Source organism: Peromyscus californicus, unplaced genomic scaffold, assembly GCF_007827085.1.
Source record: "Peromyscus californicus insignis strain IS unplaced genomic scaffold, ASM782708v3 Scaffold_18__1_contigs__length_77618521, whole genome shotgun sequence".
Lineage (NCBI taxonomy): Eukaryota > Metazoa > Chordata > Mammalia > Rodentia > Cricetidae > Peromyscus > Peromyscus californicus.
The window spans coordinates 56,448,095-56,469,516 of NW_026294480.1; the positions used below are offsets into that span (position 1 = coordinate 56,448,095).

The following is a 21,422-nucleotide window of genomic DNA, read 5'->3' on the forward strand; positions in this document are numbered from 1 at the left end:
TCATAGCCAATGAACATAAGTACTCAAATGTTTGATAAACCATGTTTTGTAATTTTTCTAATCATTTCCCTAAGTCTGTAAAAGAGTGCTCATTTTGTTACCATAAAGCAGATATGATGTGGAGTGGGGGTGGAACTGAACCTTGAAAGACAAATATAAAATGTATGTCAGAAATACAAATGTTCCTAAAGGACTACCTGCTAGGGTGGAGGAAAAGATTCTGAATCCTCCACCTCTACCTAATGGCACCAATACTGGCAAACATTACCTATAAGAAAATGAGGCGATTCTGCCTTACCTTGTCTGGTGCAGCCTCAGGAGCTTTTGGAGAGTCTGCCACCAGTGGAACAATATTCACAGTCTCTTCACTGGAATTAAAAGATGGAACTTTTAACTCTTCTTCTAGACCTTCACTGGTGGAGTCCTCCTCTTCAGTTACAAGTGAGGTCTTAAGGGCATCATCCACTACCTCTCCATTCACAGGCTCTACTGCAGAGTCCTACACCAAGCGGAAAAGTCAGGGTTTGATTACAAACTGACTGTTCAAGAAAGACCCGTTGTCCATCCATACCTGTCATCCACCAGGACTCACAATAGATTTACTGGAGGAGGAACTTAGTAAGCAATGTCAGCAAAGTAGAGTCCCCAAGGGCTGGGTAGTGGTGGTACACACCTTTAATCCCAGCACTCAGGAGGCAGAGGCAGTCAGCTCTGAGTTCCAGGACAGCCTGGTCTACAAAAGGAGTTCCAGGACAGTCAGAACAGTTACACAGAGAAAACACAGTCTCAAACACCCCCGCCCCATGCGCCCCCCAAGAAAGAAGTTCCCAAGGACCACACACTCCTGTTATTCTCTGGTGATAGGGCAGTACCAGGATGCCCAGGGGTTACACAATGTGGGTCTGAGATTCAATGAAAAGATCCTGCTCCTTCCGTCTATTTCTTCTTTTTCTTTGTTTTGTTTTGAGCCTGGTGGTATGACTATAATCCTAGTATCTGGACGACTGAGGCAGGAGAATCTCAAGTTTGAGAACAGTAAATATAATGGCAATTCTAAGGACAGACTGGATTACATAAAGGGAGATTCTCTCTCACAAAAAGAGAGAATATTTTCAATCATTGATCTACATTTTACTGTTATACCAAGTGGTGCAGAGTTGATGACAAACAGAAGGTAATCCAGTAAACTCATAAAAGGACTAACCAGAGTGGAGAAATGTTAAAGGGAAGAAAATAAGAACAACAGAATGTAAGACAGAACTGTGGTCACAAAGTAATAGGCAATGAAAAAGAAAAGGTCAGTCCACGTTTTGGATTTGAGAACAGAATGAACAAAACGGAAAAGGAGACTCAACATGGAGAATTAAGATGGCGCTGAGGTTAAGAGTGAATCCTGCTCTTGCAGAGGCCTAAGTTCAGTGCCTAGCTCCCATGTTATGTGGCTCACAACTGTAACTACAGCTCCAGAGGATTCAGCACCCTCTTATGGCTTCTGTGGGCACCTACACTCATATGCAGATGCTCAAACACAGAAATACCCCCCCATAATTAAAAATAAGCATAAGAAAAAATCAGAAGTATTATTGGATTTAAGATGACAAAAATATGCAGGAGGCAAGCTACACTATAGATAAAGACCTGGGGTTGGGGAGACAACTCAGTTGTTAAGGAGCATTTGGTATACTGAGTCAAATCCCCACATCCACTTAAAATGGATATAGATACAGCTGCTTGTTCCTGTAACTATCAGCAGTAGGAACCAGAGACAAATGGATCTTGGACTCACTGGTCAACCAGCCTAACCAGCCAGTCTGGATAAAAGGCAAGTTTCAGTTCAGTGAGAGACCCCATCTCAAAGCACTAAGGCAGACAGCAATAGAGGAAGGCACCCAACATCCTTCTCTGGCCTCTGCATGTGTACACACGGGTATGTGCACCCACCCACCCCCCAAAAGATAGGCCATGAACCAAAAATCAAAGAACAAAGGACTGAGTTTCCTAGAATGTACACTCTTAGGAGAAAAAAGCATGATTGAAACATATATGCAGAGACTTGGACATATATACATATACAAGAACAAAAAATAAACAAAACTTGCAAAGATTAAACTGTTACAAAGCCAGGAAACTATAGAACCTTAAGGAAGGTAAAGTAGTCACCCACCCCCCAGCTAAGAGAAGCTATTGGAATTCCAATGGTGCTGTCACTGGAGTGCTGTAATAACTAACATATGCTCAATGTCTTGCCAGATGACACACTTCCATGATACACACTGTATATTATAGTTTAAAGAAAATTGCTAAGAGTGCTAGAGAGCTTCTCAGAGTTAAGAGCACTGGCTGCTTTTCCAGAGAATCCAGATTCAATCAGTAGCACCCACATGACAACTTAAACTGTTTGTAACTCCAGGTCTAGTGAATCCCATGACCTCTTTTTTGTGTTTCAATTTTTGAGACAGTCTTTCTATACATACAGTCCTGGATGTCCTAGAACTCACTATGTAGATCAGACTGACCTCTAACTCACCGAGATCCACCTGTTTCTGCCTCTCCAGTGCTGGGATTAAAGGTGTGCACCACCATGGCTGGCCCCTCTTTTGACCTTCAAAAGCAGTAGGCATTAGACACCTAAGTGGTGCACAGACATACATGGAGGCAACACAGCCATACAAATTTAAAAAATAATAGTAATAAAGTTGGTAGGACTTTTATTCTTATACTGTATACACTAGGGAAACAGGTGAAAGACTTTCAAGAAACTCAGGTGCATACGAAACAATAAGGAACGTGTAAAGTAAAAAGGACTGAAGATATCCAAAAGGAAGGACAATGGGTCAAGGGGGGAAAGGAGGACAGGAACAATACACATATAAAGAGCTCAAGGATCAAGCCAAATTTAATAGTTTCCTTAGCCACAGAGAATTTATCTATTTATTTCGGGGTATTGTTTTGTTTTGTAACTACTTTACCTATTTTTTTCCAGGAATTTATAAAATCATCTGAAGTAAGATAGATAGATAGATAGATAGATAGATAGATAGATAGATAGATAGATAAGAAAAATCCAAATCCAAATCCAAATAATTCATTATTAATTCTTCTAACAAAAGCACAGGGGCAACTGAGGACTGACTGCCTGGGCCCTACCTGGTTCTTCCAGGCTTTATCCCTGTGTACTTATGTATGTTTAATTCCACTTATCAGTCTGTATTCAAAATGCACTGAAGGATCTTCCTATGTGCCTTCCTATTATCCCAGCCAATGGGTACTTTTTAACCACCAAGCACAATTCTAGAACACAGCCTTCTGTCTCCAGCAGTGCATGGTCAAGGACATTTTCTGCTTTAACGAGTGACGTCATACTTTGCCACCATCTTGTTTCTCCAGGCGTGACTGAGCTTCTGGTGCGGCCTGGGCATCTTTATCACTGCTTTCATCTTCAACTTCAACCACTCTCTGCTCAGGTTCTTCTGGCAGGAGTTCTTCTGAGCTCTCTGATGTGCGTGCAGTACATTCTATTCTAGAAAACAAACCAAGACCATTCTTGCTTTTTCTTATTACAGATCAAGGTAAAATTTGAAGGATCCCATTTTTGAGACAGCATAGGTGATGAAGTCAGGGCCTCCAGTACAGTTAGGCAAAGCATTGTACAATCCTGGCCCTTTTTATTTTGAAAAGGTCTTGCTAATAAAATTGCTCAGCCTGACTTGGGGCTCACTCACAGTCCTCCAGCCTCAGCAACCTAGAATCCCTTCTTAACATAGTAACATTTTAGATAACTAAATGCTATTCCATCAGCATTAGATTCTGTAGGTCCAAAACGAATCTTTTCATCCTGATAAATTTGTTCTTTTTCTGGCCTGTTATTTAGTTCAATTAAAAATATCACACTTTCTCTATTTAAACTAAACCTTTCATCTACTCTACTGGAATAAACATACACCCCAGTTGACTTCCAATAATTTTAGTGCGGGGGCTGGAGAGATGGCTCAGAGGTTAAGAGCACCAACTGCTCTTCCAGAGGTCCTGAGTTCAATTCCCAGCAACCACATGGTGGCTCACAACCATCTGTAATGAGATCTCGTGCCCTCTTCTGGCCTGCAGGCATACATGCAGACAGAACACTGTATACATAATAAATAAATAAATCTTAAAAAATAATAATAATAATTTTAGTGCACAGCTTCTGTCCACAATTATAGGTACTGACGACTTGACAGGACCAAAGGACCTAACATCATACTCTACAGACACTTGCTCAGCCATGTGCACTGCCACTCGATTCACAATAGCTAGGAAATGGAAATAACTTAAATGTCCTTTTACTGATGAATGGATAGTGAAAATGTGGTAAATATGTACCATGGATTTCTGTTCAGCTGTAAAGAAAAATGAACTCATGAAATTTGTAAGTGAATGGATAGAACTAGAAAATATGTACTGCAGTGGTTTAAAAAATAATGGCTCCCACAGGACCCTATGTTTGAATTCTTAGTGCCTAGTTGCTGGGACTGTTTGGGAAGGATTAGGAGGTCAGGCCTTGTTGGAGATGTGTCACTGGGTATGGTCTTAAAGTTTCCAGAGACTCCCAGCATGCTCTCTGTGTCCTGTCTGTGGATGGATGTGAGGTTCGACTGCTGCTCCTGAGTCATGCCTGCCTGCTTCCTGCCATCCTCTCTATGGTAGTAATGGGCACCTAACCCTCCGCGACTCCAACATCCAAATGAACTCTTCCTTCTTAGGCTGCTTTTGTCATGGTCTTTTAAAAAACTGCTGTACTAGAGACAGAATTAAGGAGTTGGTAGTGGGGGGTGGGATACTGCTGTGACAGACATGATCATCTGCGTTATTTTTTTTTAAAAGGAATCTGGGAAGACTTTGGGACTTTGGACTAAGAAAGTAGTTGAATGCTGTAAGCAGAGCTTAACAGACCATCCTAGTAGGCGCTTGGAAGACAGTAGTGCTGAAAACTATGTGGACTGTGGAGATCCTGCTCAAGAGGCTTCAGAGGGAAGAATTTTAGTAAACTGGCTAGACATCATTCTTGTGCTGTTTCGGCAAAGAATGTGGCTGCCTCCTGCCCTTATCCTAAGAACTTGTCTGAAACTAAACTGAAAAATAATGGAACAATTTCTTCAGCAGATTTCAAGACAACCTGATCTTAAAATTACTAATAACCACTCCACCATGTGATTAATAATAATCACAATCACTCCTATGCAGATCTACAATGAAAAAGAGCAAGTGGGGCAAAAAGAAATACAAATCAGACAGTTTAAAGAGAAAAAGAGCACATGACACCCAGAGCTGCAGGATTTGGAGTTTCCTCTGCAGGTTTATTCCAGCCTCTTACTGGTGTGCTTCCCATCACACTGTTCAGTAACACTCCTGGGAAGCAGAACCTAAACACAAACTCTTGAGCAAGCATACCTGCTGCACCACAATAAAGCAGCTCCACCTTCAGGACTAGAGGCCAACAGTACTGAAGCGAGAACACACGAAACACTGTGAGTGAAGACCATTCCCTCCTTACTTGTCTGCTGAAGCCGATGGTGAAGTCTGGGCACTGTTTACATCTTCCCCTTGAGAACCACTCAATTCCGAATCCTGAAACCGCCTTCCAATCTTTGGTCGCTTTAGATGACTGCTTCGAGGACGAGTGGAAACAGGCGTCTTTTCTGGCCCTGAGGGAAACCAGTAAAACTGCACTTGACTATTGGCTTGACTACCTACCTATCACAACACACAGAAATGCAAGAACTACACCAGCTTAACGCACCCACTGCCCCGTTACAGCTTTACTCCTTCCTTCAGCTCAAGCTCGGACAACAATGTCAGCCTTGGTTTCATTATCAAATGACTGCCAGTGTCTACTCCTCGTACCCGAGCTTACTGTTTCTGCACTTCCACTCATGCTCTCTCTTACTGATCTGGGGAATGGTACAGACATGATGATCCCTATGTTACAAGAAAGAAGGAGGGGCTCAACAGCACCCTCAGAGTTCACACACAGGAAAACCAGGGTAATTAATGGGGGCAAGAGAGTCCAGAGCTAGAACACTTACTAAAAGAACAGCTGGTTTTCTTACCTTCAGAAGTGCTAGCAAAGGCATCTTTTAGGGAGTGGATCTAAAATAGAGATAAAGATTAAAATCTAATGTTTTAACTATCCTTTCTCACTATGGACCTATTTTGTTCATAGTTTCAAAGAAAAATATTTAACTGTATTCAAATAGTACTTTTTGTTAAGAAATACACCTTCAAATTAAAAGGTTATGTTATATCCCTTGGTTCATTATAAGCTTAAGAATTTATCCAAGGATCTGAAATGTTAGAGGTTTACCTTGGAGTGTCTTAGCATTCTGTCCACAGCTACCTGCTCTCCTGGATTTCTCTGCATACTCTCTTCACTTAGGTAACTATTGCTGATGAATCAAAACATACAAATAAAGCTCCCCAACTTCTACCTGGATTTCCTACATTATTCCTTACCTACACTAATGGCAATAGCAATTAGTCATTCTAGCAACGACCTGTGTAATAGCAATGAGTCCTTCCTATCTATCCCTCAACCAATCACAAAGCTTGCTGACTTTAAATGAAGGCTCTCGCAGAGCTATATTTCCTCTCACCAATGCTTTAGCCCAGGCCTTTATCATCTTAAATCTAACAATTCCAAACAGCTTCTTCCCTGGTCAAGTCCCACACTTTAACTACAGCCTATCTAATCCTTTACACACAACAAAAGAATGCTTCCCAATCAAAGTGTGCAATTCCTTTGCTTAAAACTCTTAAATCAACACTTTATCACTGTACAGAATACAAACTAAAAAACTTTTCAATAATTTATTTCTTTCATATTAAGTTTGCCATCTCTAAATTATCCCTTACGTTTCTTTTACATGCTCTCTTCTAAAATGCTAATTTTATTAAATTTCATAGAACTCCACCTGTCCTTTAAATCATCCTGTGCTACGTACCTTCAATCATTTGCTATAATAACTAAGGCAATTATTATCCCGCAATTTATTTATGTTTCCAACAATGGGCCATCTAGTTCTCTCAGGTATTCAAGAACCATACCTTTACCTCTGAACATCCACTTCTTGCTCTAATACCCACCCCATTATAAAGTACCATCCACTCATTCACCCATTACACACTTACTGAACTACAACATGGTGGGCACACACATCCAAGATCAATTTAGAGTTTAAAAAAATTTCATCCTGTATTTCACAACAGCTAGTACAGCTATGTGAATTTGAAAGTTGCCAGTAAAAGAAATGACAACTGTTTTGACGTGATGGATATGCAAATTATCCTGATCCAATCATTACATAATGTACACAATAAAATGTCACATTATACTGCATAAGCATATGCAAATATTATGTGTTAAATGAAATTTTAAAGTCTAATTATATACTATAAAGAAGTTAACTGTGGCAAATGTATAATAAAAATATTGCCTTCAAGAAGCCTGTTGTTCAACTAGAAAAGATAAACATGACAAAAGATAAACACATGTAATGTTTTATGTGCACAAATAAGTGAAAGCAAGCCAAATACCACCATCACCTAAAGAATGAACCACGGAGTTAAAATAAAATTATGTAAATGGTTATAAAGTTTTCTTGAACTAAAATATTAGAATAGTATGAAGAATATGAACTTGAAAAATGACAGAAAATACAATTTATGCTATTAACCTTATGATATAATGCTACTTCCTTATATTCTCATTCAAATGACATTTAAAATTATTTGGCTCCATATTAAAATAAACTATAGTCTTTATTACATTTGTAGGAAGAGTAGAGTTTTTAGTTTTTCTTGCTTTTATGATCACTGAAAGTAGTATGTGAATGTATATCTAAGGGATATGGACTATAACATGAAAAGAACAGAGGCTTGCCAGGCAGGGTGACAGACACCTTTAGTCCCAGAACTCAGGAGGAAGAGGCAGATGAGTCTTTGTGAGTTCCAGGTCAGCCAGAGCAACAAAATGACACTCAGTCTCAAAAAACAAACTCAAGAAAAGGAAGAAAAAGAACAGACACTATGATGTTCTAAACATAGAAATATGTATATATAAACTAATTTTGCAGTAGTTTTATTATTTGTTATCCTTAGACAGGTATAAAAACTTCATCCAAATAGTTAACTCTTATGTCAATTAAGACACGAAATATAAATTGTATTAGATATACATACAAAAAATTAGCCGGGCGGTGGTGGCGCACGCCTTTAATCCCAGCACTCGGGAGGCAGAGCCAGGCGGATCTCTGTGAGTTCGAGGCCAGCCTGGACTATCAAGTGAGTTCCAGGACAGGCGCAAAGCTACACAGAGAAACCCTGTCTCGAAAAACCAAAAAAAAAAAAAAAAAAAAAAAAAAAAAAAAAAAAAAATTAACAATGGCTAATAATCTGTGTAACAGTATGTACTTTTCCTTTTATATTTGCATATTTAAAATTAGCTTTAATTAGCTTGTAATACTGTAAACATCATTAAAAATATTTTTTCAAAAAGCATTAAATCTTTAATAATCAGTTGACAGAAGCCACCAAGAAAATGAATGCAGTTGTAATTACCTAAATTTGTTGAATATAAACTAACATTTAAAAGGTAAGCTGGGCCTTGTAGTGCAAGCCTACAATCTGAGCTATTCATGAAGCCATGAGGCTGAGGATATTTTCAAGTTCAGGGCCAAGCTAGACTATAAGCCAGCCTAACCAACATGGTGAGACCTACCTCAAAATTAAAAGTAAAAGGGGGGCTGGGCTGGGGACGTACGTAACTCACTGGTAAAACACTTTTGTAGCACACATAAGTCCCCCTGTTCAATGTTCATGATCACCAAAACAATAAACAACAAAAACAAAGGACACAAAGCCATTGCTGTCTCCTATGATGGTCACAAAGTGTACCTGCATCTCACTAGACTGGCTGTCTTCCACTCCAGGTTCATATTCTAGTCCAGTAGCAAGACCATATTCTCCAGACACAGGTCTTCTAGCTTCATATTGAGAAATCTCTGTGTACAGAAAAAATGTTAAATTAGAAACCAGTCCTATTTGATTTTCATTTTAATAGTATCTAATGATTCTTATCAACTCCCAAGAGCAGCATAAACAACAAAGAATCAAGAATCTAGGTATGCTCTATCTCCTTTACAAAGCCTAGTTCACACTTCTTCATTAATACACTGATTTTTTACTGCCAGTTCCTACAGAAGTATTTCATCATTTGGGCTAGTCTAGGCCTGTTTTTGTCTTTTGTTTTAATTTTATCTACCTACATACCTACCTACCTACCTACCTATTTATTGGTTTTTGAGACAGGATTTCTCTGTAGCTTTGGAACCTGTCCTGAAACTTTTTCTGTATACCAGGCTGGCCTCAAACTCAGAGATCTTCCTGTCTCTGCCTCCTGAGTGCTGGGACTAAAGGCATGCACCTCTACCACTTAATTTTACTTTTTAGACTTACTTAATGTGCATGAGTATTTTGTCAGCATGTATGTATGTATACCATGTGCATACCTGGTGCCGAGGAGGTCAGATGAGGATGCCAGATCCCATGGAACTAGAGTTATGCAGATGGTTGTAAGCCACCACATTGGTGCTGGAAACTGAATCCAATCCTTTACAAGAGCAGCAAGTGTTGCCTAACTCTCCAGCCCCCTCTAGGTCTGTTTTTTATTAGTGACTCGAAAGTAAAAGCCCAATAAAAACTTTTAAGTAGGTCTGCAACCAGAAAGATCACAACATTGCTCTGAGGTGTCAGACACCAGCATTAGCAGCAACTGCTTTTTAAACTGTCCCATATTCTACCAGTCTTACCTGTAACTTTAATTGCTTCTCTCTGTAATGCTCTGGTGACTGGTGTCCGCTGATGCCAATGACCTACCCCTTCAACTTCCCAAAGAAGTTCATGATCTCCCGGATACTTTTCAAAGTATTGCTTGGAAGCTGAAAAACACATTTAACAATTTCCTAGAAATCTCAACTAGTACAAAAGAAGAAAGGAAAATGAGGTGCTCAAGTAATTCAGTGAGGAAGCATAACCTGACACCAAAACCATGACCAAGGTAACTCACAGAGTTTGCAGTGGTCTCAGTTACAAGTAAAACTCTTGATGCTGGAGAGATGGCTTCGTGGTTAAGAGCATTAGCTACTCTCCTAGATCTCCCAAAGGACCTGAGTTTGATTCCTAGCATTCATATGATGGCTCACAAATGTCTTTAACTCCAGTTCCAGGAGATCCAATACCCTCTTCTGGCCTCCACAGGTACTAGGCACTCACATGGTGTACAATACGCATGCCAACCAAACAGTCATACACATAAAATCATAAATATCTTACAAGTAAAAATCTTACAAAATTCCAAATAAGAATTCTGAATGATAAATCTAAAGAATGTCAGTACAATACATGTACAAAAGGACGTCACTATGTAAAGTTTAACATACTACACAAAATGGTAGAGGAAAACATTTGCTAGTTTGTCAAAATAAGTGACAAACAGGAGACCAAACACTATTTGATTCCACTCAGGTGACCTAACTAGAACAGGTAATTCACAAGGACACAAAGCAGAGGTTACCAAAAGGGAATTCATGTTCAGCATGAGGAACGTTTAGATACAGTGATGATGAGTACACAGCATTGTGTACAATACCACTGAAGTGTGTAAATAAAGAAATAAATGACAAATACCAACGCAATTGTAAAGACTGGCTAAAATGAAAACAATCACATGACACACTATGCTTTTTAAAGTTATGGACATGCAAATATGACACCATGAGGAAGAAGGATGCACTGACCTCAGGAGTGCAATTATGTCTAGAGAGCAAAGGAAAGGGGAGGGGTTACAAACAGCCCCAAAGGAGATGAACTGTATAAATGATAAACTGTGCAACACTCCCTCAAGCAGCTAATGCTCTTTTTTCCTTTTTTTTTTTTTTTTTTTCTTTTTTTTGAGACAGGGTTTCTCTGTGTAGTTTTGGAGCCTTTCCTAGAACTCATGCTATAGCCCAGGCTGGCCTCAAACTCACAGAGATCTGCCTGCCTCTGCCTCTGCCTCTGCCTCCTGAGGGATTAAAGGCGTGCGCCACCACCACCCGGCACAGCTAATGCTCTTGACCACCAAGCTCTCTCTCCAGCATCAAGAGTTTACTTGTAACTGAGACCACTGCATACTCTTCGTGAGTTACCTTGGTTGTGGTGGATCAGCCCCCACACTTATTCACCCCAGGAACTTGAGGATTAAGAGATAAGAGACTTAGTGAGAAATAGAAAAGGGAGAGAGAAACAGAGAGAAAACACAGGATAGACTCGGGTGGGCCTGGATCCTTATCCACCAGCCCAGAACTTTGTTCCAAAGTCTATTTATAACAATGCCAAGGGGTGGAGCAAAAGACCTCCGCCTTGCTAGTTACAGTCAAGTGTAGACTCTTCCAAACACCTGGTAGCCAGGCCCGTGGTCCAATCAACCTCTTATGCAGTCCTGCTGGGTACAGCCACTAGGAAACCCAGTGGGCTCCAGCACTTGGTCATGTTTTTGGTATCAGGTTATGTTACCTCACTCAATGACGTGGGCACCTCACTTTCCTCTCTCCTTTTTGGCATTTTAAGAGATATTTGAAAAATATCTGAAATGCTAAATGTTTCAGAGTTTTTCATATTTTAAATATTTGAATAGGCTATAGCTATTGAGCTATAGGCTATTGAGCATACTTAATTTAAAAATTTAAAACGCTCTGAAACATGAAACTTTTTGAGTGACATATGCTTAATAAGTTTCAGACTTGGAGCATTGTGTATTTTGGTGAGGCATGCTGAGCCTATATGTAATTCTCATTAAAAACAAATTTTTGTCAAATATGTCTAATCTGTATACTAAACACAAGAGCAGTAGGATACTGGTCTATCATGTGAACAAATTATAAATACCTAGTGTGAATCCATAGACTGACTTGTAACTGGGCATTTTCCAATCCTTCTCTCAAACCTTAAGTCTATGCCCCTGGGCTGGAATAAGAAAAGTAGTTCTTGGAGCATGAGGAACTCTAACCCAAGGCAACTCTCATATACCAAGACGGTTCTGCATCCACCAGTTAGGTAGCTCTTATTCCAAATGCTTGAGACCAAAGTTTATTGGGGTTTTTTTTCCCCCTTCAGATTTTTGAGTATTTGCCAACCTTAAATACAAAGACCTTTAAAATATACACCTTATATTATACATAAGATAAGTATGGGGGGCTGGAGAGATGGCTCAGAGGTTAAGAGCACTGGCTGCTCTTCCAAAGGTTCTGAGTTCAATTCCCGGCACCTACATGGTGGCTCACGACCATCTGTAATGAGATCTGGTGCCCTCTTCTGGCCTGCAGGCATACTGTATATATAATAAAAAAAAAAAAAAAAAGTATGTATAATAGTTTCAGTGAGTCTCTGCTTTGTGGACCCATCACTTGAGATCTGGTGTAAAGTTTTACATCTATGGCATCAAATCAGTGCCCAGAGTTGTTTAGATTTTATGTCAGCTATTGATGGTCTGAAATGCTGGAGTAAGGAAGACAAAGATGACTGTAAGGCAGCTAGACAGGAATTAGAAGGCTTGGAGGCCACTCAAAATGGACCCTTCCCTCATGATCAGCTTTCACCATGAGAAGGTGGAGGTTCAGGGAACACTAAAACCCATTAAGGGAAAGCTGCTTCCTCCTGGTCATCTTCTGGCCCTGAGTGGAGACATAACATTTTATCCATTCATTTATTCATTCATTCATTCATTATTAGATGAGTGGAGACATGACATTTTATTCATTCATTCATTCATCCATCCATCCATTCATTCATCTATCCATTCATTCATTATTACATGAGTGGAGACATGACATTTTATTTATTTGTTTGTATGTATGTCTATTTTGGTCTCTCTATGTATCTCTGGCTGTCCTGGAACATGCCGTGTAGTCCAGGCTGGCCTTGAACTCACAGAGATCTGTCTGCTCATCATTCCAAAGAAGAGAACATTATATACTACAATCCCCTCCCTTAAGAGTAAATCCACTATTAACCGTAAAGGATAACCATGCTACAATCCACAGACCCAAAGAAGCTAAGTAACAAGGAAGGCTCAAAGGGGAATTCATGAATCTCACTGTGAAGGGGAGACAGAATAGACATCACTGGTGGACAGGGGGAGGGAAGGGGGAGGGGATTGAGGAGGTGTTGAGTGGGGGCAGGGGGTGAACATGGGAACAGGTGGTTTCAGGTTGGGGGAGGATGAAGGGAGAGTACCAGGAAAGACAACTGGAATCAGGGGCATCTCTGAGATGAGCTAGAAACCTAGTGCAATGGAAACTCCCAGAAACCTATGAGAGTGACCCTAGCTTAGACTCCTAGCAATGGGAGATATGGAACCTGAACCAGCCATTTCTCATAAGCAAGCAAGACTTCCAGTGGAGGGACTGGGACCCCAACCCAGCCACATAACCTCTGACCTACAATTTGCCGTTTACAAGATATGCTGGGACAAAGGTGGTAGTACAAAAGTTATAGGAGTGTCAACCAATGACTGGTCCAGCTTGAGACCCATACTATGAGTGGGAACCCACCCCTGACAATGCCTGGAGGGCCAGGACCCAGAGGCTGGATAGCCCAGAGACCTAGGATAGAACCAAACATGACTGGCAATAAAGAAAAAAGTCAATGAAACGATTCCTAATGATATTCTGCTATGCTCATAGACTGTTCCCTAACCCAATTGTCATCAGAGAGGCTTCACCCAGCAACTGATAGAACAGATGCTGACCCACAGCCAAATATTAGGTGTACCTCAGGAAATCCTGTGGAAGAGGGGGAGGAAGGATTATGGAAGCCAGAGGGGCCAAGGACATCACAAGAAAACCTACAAAATTAACTAACCTGGGCTCATGGGGGCTCACAGAGACTGAACCACCAACCAGACAACTTGTATGGGACTAATCTGGACCCTCTGCACATGTGTTGCAGCTGTGTGGCTTGGTCTTCTTGCAGGACACCTGGCAGAGGGATTAGGAGCTGTCTCTGATTCTGTTGCCTGCTCTTGGGACCCTCTCCTCCTGCTGAGTTGCCTCGTCCAGCCTTAATAGGAGAGGAGGTGCCTAGTCTTGCTGCAACTTGATATGCCATGGCTGGCCGATATACATGGGTGGCCTGCACTTTTCTGAAGGAAGGTAGAGGAAGTGGATGGGGGGTGGGGGTGGGAAGGATTGGAAGGAGAGAAGGGAGGGAGAGGAAACTGCTAAGGCTGGGAAAAAATTAACTGATTAATTAATTTTTAAAAAAAAAGAAAAAGGATTACAGTAAAGAAAAAAAAAGTTAATCCACTGGGCTTGCCAATTACTTAGGCAGGAGACCACCCCTCAGGAAAACTGCTTTACCCAAGACGTGTTAAGGAGATGGAGAGGGATAATTATCTCCTTTTTGAGAGAATGGCCTCACACATCCCAGGAGCCCTTCTCTTATGGCAGTTGCTCACAAGTACTCACTGCTACACCTGCCACTTTTCTGAAACGAAACTCAAGTGTTTACTTTCCCTTTTGCCCTGTGTCTAATGTTGGGATGCTGACCACTCTCAAGCACACTCTCGCGATGGTCTGGCATCTCTCACTGTTGTCTCTGTACACACACCCGCGGCCCTGGCTGCAGCGGCCACACATCTCCGTTGCTGACCTGAACTCAAACGCCTGACTTTACTCTTCCTCTTCTGCGACTCTCTCCTCGGAGCAGCTACTGCGACTTACAGCTTGGCAATCCTGTGCTTTTTCTCTCAAGTTCTCAAGTTTGATAGTCGGTTCTTAATTTATTTTTACCAAGGACTAAGAACCTGTAAAAGAAAATTCTAATTCCTCAGTAACATCTGTCTTGTTCAATTTTATGTTTGAAGACGCAGTAAACTTGCAGAACACAAAGTCAACATATAAAAACATCAGTGCTGCTACACAGAAACGGCAAACTATTTTTTAATGGAGTCTTTCGTGTGTGTGGGCATTGCCTGCATGTGTCTGTGCACCACTTGTGTATCTGCTACCCATGGAGGCCAGAGGAGAGAACAGGATCCAGTAGGACTGCAGTTATGGAGGGCTGTGTGAAACCATGAGTGCTGGGAATCAAACACGAGTCTTCTAAAGAGCAGCTAATGCTCTCAGCTACTGAACCATCTCTCCAGCTCCTGTTTATGTATTTAATTTATAGACAGATTTACTCTTGGGTGGAGTGTGTGTTGCATGTGAATGTACAGAGTACATGCACCTATTCACGCAGAAGCTGGGAGATGTTTGCATCTTCCTCTATTACTCTCTGTTTTATTATCTGGAATGGAGTTTCCTATTGAACCCAAAGCTCACAGTTTTGGCAGAGCTGACTGGCCAGCAAGCTCAAGCTAATCCATCCATCTCAGACCTTCAAATGCTGAGGTTACAAGCACTCACAGCTATGCCCAACTTTTAGACGGGTGCTGGAAATGTGAGTTCATGTTCTTTTGCCTTCAAAGCAAGTGCTTCTACTCACCGAGCCATGTCCCAGACTCACTAATGTCAAGTAATAGAAATCAGGGAAACAACCTCATTTACTAGAACCTTAAAATTAATACCGAGGAATAAATTTAACCAAAAAGATAAAAACTTTCTATAATAAACAGTATAAAATACTGATACAAAACTTGAAAAGAAGGGCTGGAGAGATGGTTCAAGCTGTTAAAAATACTTGCTATTCTTCCAGCGGACCTGAGTTTGGATCCCAACAGCTAAGTTGGGTGGCTTACAGCTTGCCTGTAATTCCAGCTCTAGGAGATCCAATGTCCTTTTTGGCATCCACAGGCACTTGCACACATGTGGCTGGCTGGCAAGCAGGCAGGCACACATGCACACAAGCACTCAAGCATTCTAAAAGATGGTTTATTAGAGAGGAAGAGTAGAGGTCAGAACCTTATGAAAAGTCTCTCTCCAACACCTATCCTACGCTCAGACTATTAAATAGTACACACTTAGATTTAAGAATGCAAATGACCCTAGGAGTTGTTAGATTCCATTTTAACGAGAGAATATGAGTTAATGTAAATAAATGCACAAGTAGAATGACCTGTCTCTGATAACTAGGTGTAGGGGGCACAGATGTCCTTGTACTCACAGATTAGCACTAGGAATATCAGGAATGTTGAACACACAAGGTTGTCTATTCAAAGGAGGAGATATATAACCTGTTTTCTGACCAGAAGGCTGAGAACTAAGGTGGTTAACAGGCGAGGCAACCTCTGTGCTGTCTGTAGGGCCAGGCCACATCTGGCTCCCCCAGGCTCCCACATACAGGACCAGAAATGGTTAACAGCCTAAGTGACCTCTGCACTATCTGCATGACTGTTAAGAGCACTTGTCATACCAGAGCCTCCCCTAGGCCCTTAGGGTAACACATGTAACCCATCTATAGGACCCACTTTCATGCAAGAAGTGACAGGTACTTTGAAAAGAATTTTGATCGAATTATGCCTTAAGCTTTATTGTGGACATGGGCTTGTGTTACACCAGGAAACTTTTTCCCAAATTGTACTGTACTTAAATATGCTTAAAATTAACTGCCCAGTGCCAGACTCTGCAAGCTTGAACCAACGCTGGCTACTGAGTCATGTTGAACTGGATTTCCTTCTTGCTTCAAGTGGATCATTACTCTGCTAGCCATGGTATTTTTGGAGACCCCCCAAACACGGTTTATTTGTAATCAACTCTGAAAAGGAGAGGCCATTAGGAGCTTTGGTTATCAGTGGGGGTGGGGATGAGGGTGGCAGACTACCTAAGTAAGACATCTGTGCAGGGTCACCCTAAGAGATGAAAACTACAGGAAGGCTTTAGAAAAATGGAGAGGAATCAGAAAAGTACAGTACAGTGAGAAAGGCACAAAAATTTTCACCTGAAAATTAGCAAGTTTTAGAAAAAAAGAAAAAAGCCTTGCAGAAAATGTTATGTCTTCCTGGGCACGTAATTCCAAAACTCAGAGGTTAAGGCAGGAAGGTCACTATTTCAAGGCCAACCTGGCCTACAGTGTGGCCCTGACTTCACACATTAAAAAGGTTATTATGCTCCATGTAACAACTAGATAGCATAGAATAAAATTACATTTGGAAAGTTAAGCCCTAGGAAGCAAAAACTGCTAATCCCATTTAAAACTGGTATCTATACATTTACAATATTCTGGAGAAACAAATTTCAGGTGACAAGTTTCAGCTCAGTCCACTTACCTGTGTACATGAGAGAAGACAGCGGATACCGCAAGCCAAGTGCCTCCTCGGTAAAGGAGTCAACAAAGTCCTCCAGCATATGAAGCCCCAAATCTTTTCCTCTGTATTTCTTTCTTATAAACATTGTATCAAGAACTGGCAGTTGATAACTCTGAGTAAGAAATGAGGCACATAAGCTTCCTGCAGTAGTAAGAGAGATCAAAGAATTGTACACATTAAACTACACGTACATTTAGTAAATATGAGTTAATGTTTCTGAATAGTTTTCCCCTTATGTTAAGAGGCACATCAAAGAAATGCACATATTCTATAATATAAAGTGTTATACACTCGAATGTATATGTGTGATAAGAAGAACAGCTGTTATTTTGTTTTCTAATAGTCAAGTAATATAAGACAAATGGCTGATTCCGTTTCATGACCTGCATATTTGACTCTGACTATACGTATATAACATAGTATCTTTAGACATTACCCTAACCATTTCCCTGTCTCTATCATGGACTGAAACTGCTAAAACCATGAGCCAAAAATAAATCTTCCTTCAGTTGCTTTTGTTCAAGTATGTGGTCACAGCAACCAGTAAGTCTGACTAGAACACTACATAAGACATTGTTACTTGGTCCTAAGAAATGTTGCAGCTGGAGAGACGGCTCAGCAGAGAATCTGGGTTTGGTTCCCAGCACCCGCATGATGGCAACCAACCACCTCTAACTCCGGTTCCAGGGATCCAATGCCTTCCTCCTCTGAGAACCCCAGACATGCCCATGATGTACATACATACATGCAAACAAAACAGTAATACAGATATAATGAGTAAGTCAGTTTTTTAAAGAAATACTGATACACACTATAAAATATATGAGATTTGAGATTTGGGGAAAAAAAAAAGAAAGAAAAAAAGCTAGATACAAGCCACATGACGTATGATCTAAATTAATTACTGGTTGCCAAAGACTGGAAATGGAAGTGACTCCTATTGTATAGTTTTGCCTTTTGCAGTTAAAAAAATTATTTAAAATTGGTGAGATGTGATACATTTGAAATGGGTAAATTGTGTGGTATGTGAATATAAAAAATGCTATTTAAAATACAAATAGCAATTTACACATTTGATGTGTACTATTTATAACCAAATTCTGTCGAGATAGTCTGAAAACACATTCCCTCAAGTTTACCCATTTTCTCACTTTCTCAGTAAGTCTCACCACCCATGTGTCCAGTTACTCACCCTGGCTCTTTCTACACAGTCCACAACAACAATCAGGAATCCTGAAGCAGTAGCAGTAACAATACCTGGGGCCTTGTTTCCTTTGCCCAGGGTACAACACTGCTCAACAGGCCTTCCAAACAGCCTCGTCACTAAACCGTCAACCCTACTACTATGCACTATATTGGTAAGTTGTTGTGAGCTGCTTCTGCTCACTGAGAAGCTGGCTCTCGGAAGAGCTGTCCCCAGTCCTGCTCCATTTCAACCCTAAACATGTCTGTCTCACAGGATCCTCTAAGGCCCTTGTCTGGAGATGTGTGTCGTCGTCATCGTCGTTGTCGTCCCCACCCCCCTCCAAAAAAAAAAAAAAAAGGCAAGAACACTGTGACAGGGAGAGAAGAGAACAAAACAGCCCAAGGTAAAAGCATCACATTCTTAAATACAGCTAAACAAAGGTTAGACACTTCCAACAGATGTCACTATTGTTAATCCCATGATATAAGAACAGAAGAGAAGCCGGGCGGTGGTGGCACACACCTTTAATCCCAGCACTCGGGAGGCAGGGCAGGCGGATCTCTGTGAGTTCCAGAAACTCAGCCCTGGAGAGAAAGCTAACAAGGAATTCCAGCTGACTGTCTCAACTTCCCCAGTTGGTCTCAGCTGGTTATCCTGAGCACTACAGATGTGATGATGTCATTGCTATCTGTTGGAGCCTTACTGGGGAAACTCTGCTCTGCCAGGGACTCTCTTACCTGGAGCTCCAGCTGGCTGCCTTAATAAGGCTTCCCCACTGGGCTTCTGATGGATTTAATGACATTACTGTTAGCTGTTATTTGTTCTCTTACTTGGAAGCCTCAAAGGGGGGATGACATGGGACACTCTCTTTCAAGATACACTCTAGCTACCTGCCCCAATGGGACTTTCTCGACTGATTTCTACTAGATATTTTAAGTACCTTATTTAATGATGTTTTGCTATCTATCTATGACTTACTGTTATCTGCTCTTACTGCGGCTTGCAATGTATTCAATAAATTCGCTCATTCAAAACCAAAACCAAGGGGCTGTGGAGATTGATCAGTGGTTAAAAACGCTTGTTCTTGGAAGGGACCTGGGTTCAGTTTGCAGCGCCCATATGGTAGTTCCTAACAATCCATAACTCTAGTTCCACTGATCTATTCCCTCTTCTGACCTTTGTGGGTACCAGGCATGTACATGGTGCACATACATACATGCAGGCAAAAACACTCATACATATCAAATAAAAAATAAACTAAAAGCATGACTATTGTAGGTCATTCTCCAGACTAAACAGAACAGCTGCCCACTCTGGGCACCCTTTACCTGGATTCCCACAGAGATGTCTGGTGTCTTTTGAAAGAGCAAACAGAATGATGTTACACTCCATCCTGAAATCCCTTCACCAGAGAGCAGAATTAGCTATTTCTTTGGCCTAGAGATCTTTTAAGATATAACCTCTACCCTCTCCAAATTCTACCACTCACTCTCTATAAACCAGGCTTGGTAGCCATCTGCAATTTCTGAAGCATTCAAATCTGCTTCTCACTTTCAATTTCAGCCTGAAAGTCTCGTCAGACACTTTGCACTTCCTGTTACCCTAACAGTTCATTCAGAAAAGCTTCTCCTACACCTTCTATTTAGAACAGCACCTCCCCCACACTCTCGGCTGCTCTTTACTCTCTCTTCCTCTAAAATCTAAGTTCCTCGAGGATGGAAGCTTACAAGATTCTTATTCTCAACTTGTCCCTCTTACTCTTTTCCTCTTCCCTCGCCCTCTCCTCATCTGTATGGCACCTAAAAAATAACATGAAGAAATGCACTCCAAGAATGCTAGTCAAGATCTAAGCGCAGAAATCACAAACCTATTCTGCCACACTGAGCAGCTTCCTCTTCTCACGGAACCCTTCTTTGATCCTTCACTGTCCTACAACCAGTTAGCATCTCATGAAAGGGGCTGCGTAGGGATATCTTTCCCACGCTGTATGATGTAAATGTCAAACAAACTAGGTGATCATCCTTTATGCTTTTTAAGTCAGTTAAGCAGTAGCTATTCTAAAGAAACCAACCCAAAAAACATAGTAAGGGTATAGTTTTGGCTTTAGTAATACTACTTCTACTCACAATTATCCAGAAGGTATTTCAAATTCCCAGACACTGTCTAACAAGCCAGGTTAAATTTTACTGACTTGAAACACAAAAACTACTACTACTCATCTTCAGCTGGCTGAAACTCAGCCAGTCCCATGGCAGGCGGTGTGAGTTCACTGCACTCTATTCCAGAAATCCCCACCCCATTTTCTTCTGGGTTTCTACTCCTACAGCTCTCACTTGGGCCCTTCTCTCATCTGAACTACTAGAGATCTAAGGACTTCTTGACTTCAAAAATAACTTTCCTACCTACAATCAGGTGTGTGGGAGCCCGTTCTCGGGTTCCTCGTGGCTTTACCCAGCAGGTCCACATAGAGGATGATTAGACCACGGGCCTGAGTGCAGGTGTCTGGGATGGTCTGCACTTGGCTGTGCTGGGAGAGGAGGTCTTTTGCTCCACCCCTTGGCGTCTCTATAAAAACCCTGGGGCAGAGACAGTCGGGGCCGTTGGAATAGGTTCCAGGCCCTCTCGAGGCTATCCTTTATTTTCTATCTGTTTATCTCCACGATATTCTCCGCAATAAATCCTTCTATCTAATATTTCCTGCTGCTCGCACTCAAGAAAACTGTGGGGAACTGTGGGGGTAGTTGGGAAAACGCCCCACACAGGTGTTACAAAAACCATGTCCCTGATGCGTTCTTTGTTAGCTTCATGGACAATAAAATGTCACCTATTTTAATATGGTCTTTATGACCCTTCCCAAAGGGCTCTTCCCTTTCACCCCTCCAGCTTTTCAGTGCTTTGTTCTGTAGTAAGATTCTT

At 41.2% G+C, this 21,422-nt stretch overlaps 1 protein-coding gene across 4 annotated transcripts in view; it reads right to left on the reverse strand.

Moving 5' to 3' along the window:
- The window catches only part of Fam169a (family with sequence similarity 169 member A), a 54,903-nt gene that overhangs the window by 4,297 nt on the left and 29,184 nt on the right, over positions 1 to 21,422 (reverse strand). For all 4 annotated transcript variants that reach the window (XM_052743492.1, XM_052743494.1, XM_052743490.1 and 1 more), the window contains 7 exons: positions 17,282 to 17,461; positions 9,846 to 9,974; positions 8,932 to 9,038; positions 6,090 to 6,129; positions 5,534 to 5,684; positions 3,364 to 3,520; positions 299 to 499 (listed from right to left, as the gene is read on the reverse strand). In XM_052743492.1, coding sequence (XP_052599452.1) covers positions 299 to 499; positions 3,364 to 3,520; positions 5,534 to 5,684; positions 6,090 to 6,129; positions 8,932 to 9,038; positions 9,846 to 9,974; positions 17,282 to 17,461 — 965 coding nt within the window. The remainder of the gene's footprint in view (positions 1 to 298; positions 500 to 3,363; positions 3,521 to 5,533; positions 5,685 to 6,089; positions 6,130 to 8,931; positions 9,039 to 9,845; positions 9,975 to 17,281; positions 17,462 to 21,422) is intronic.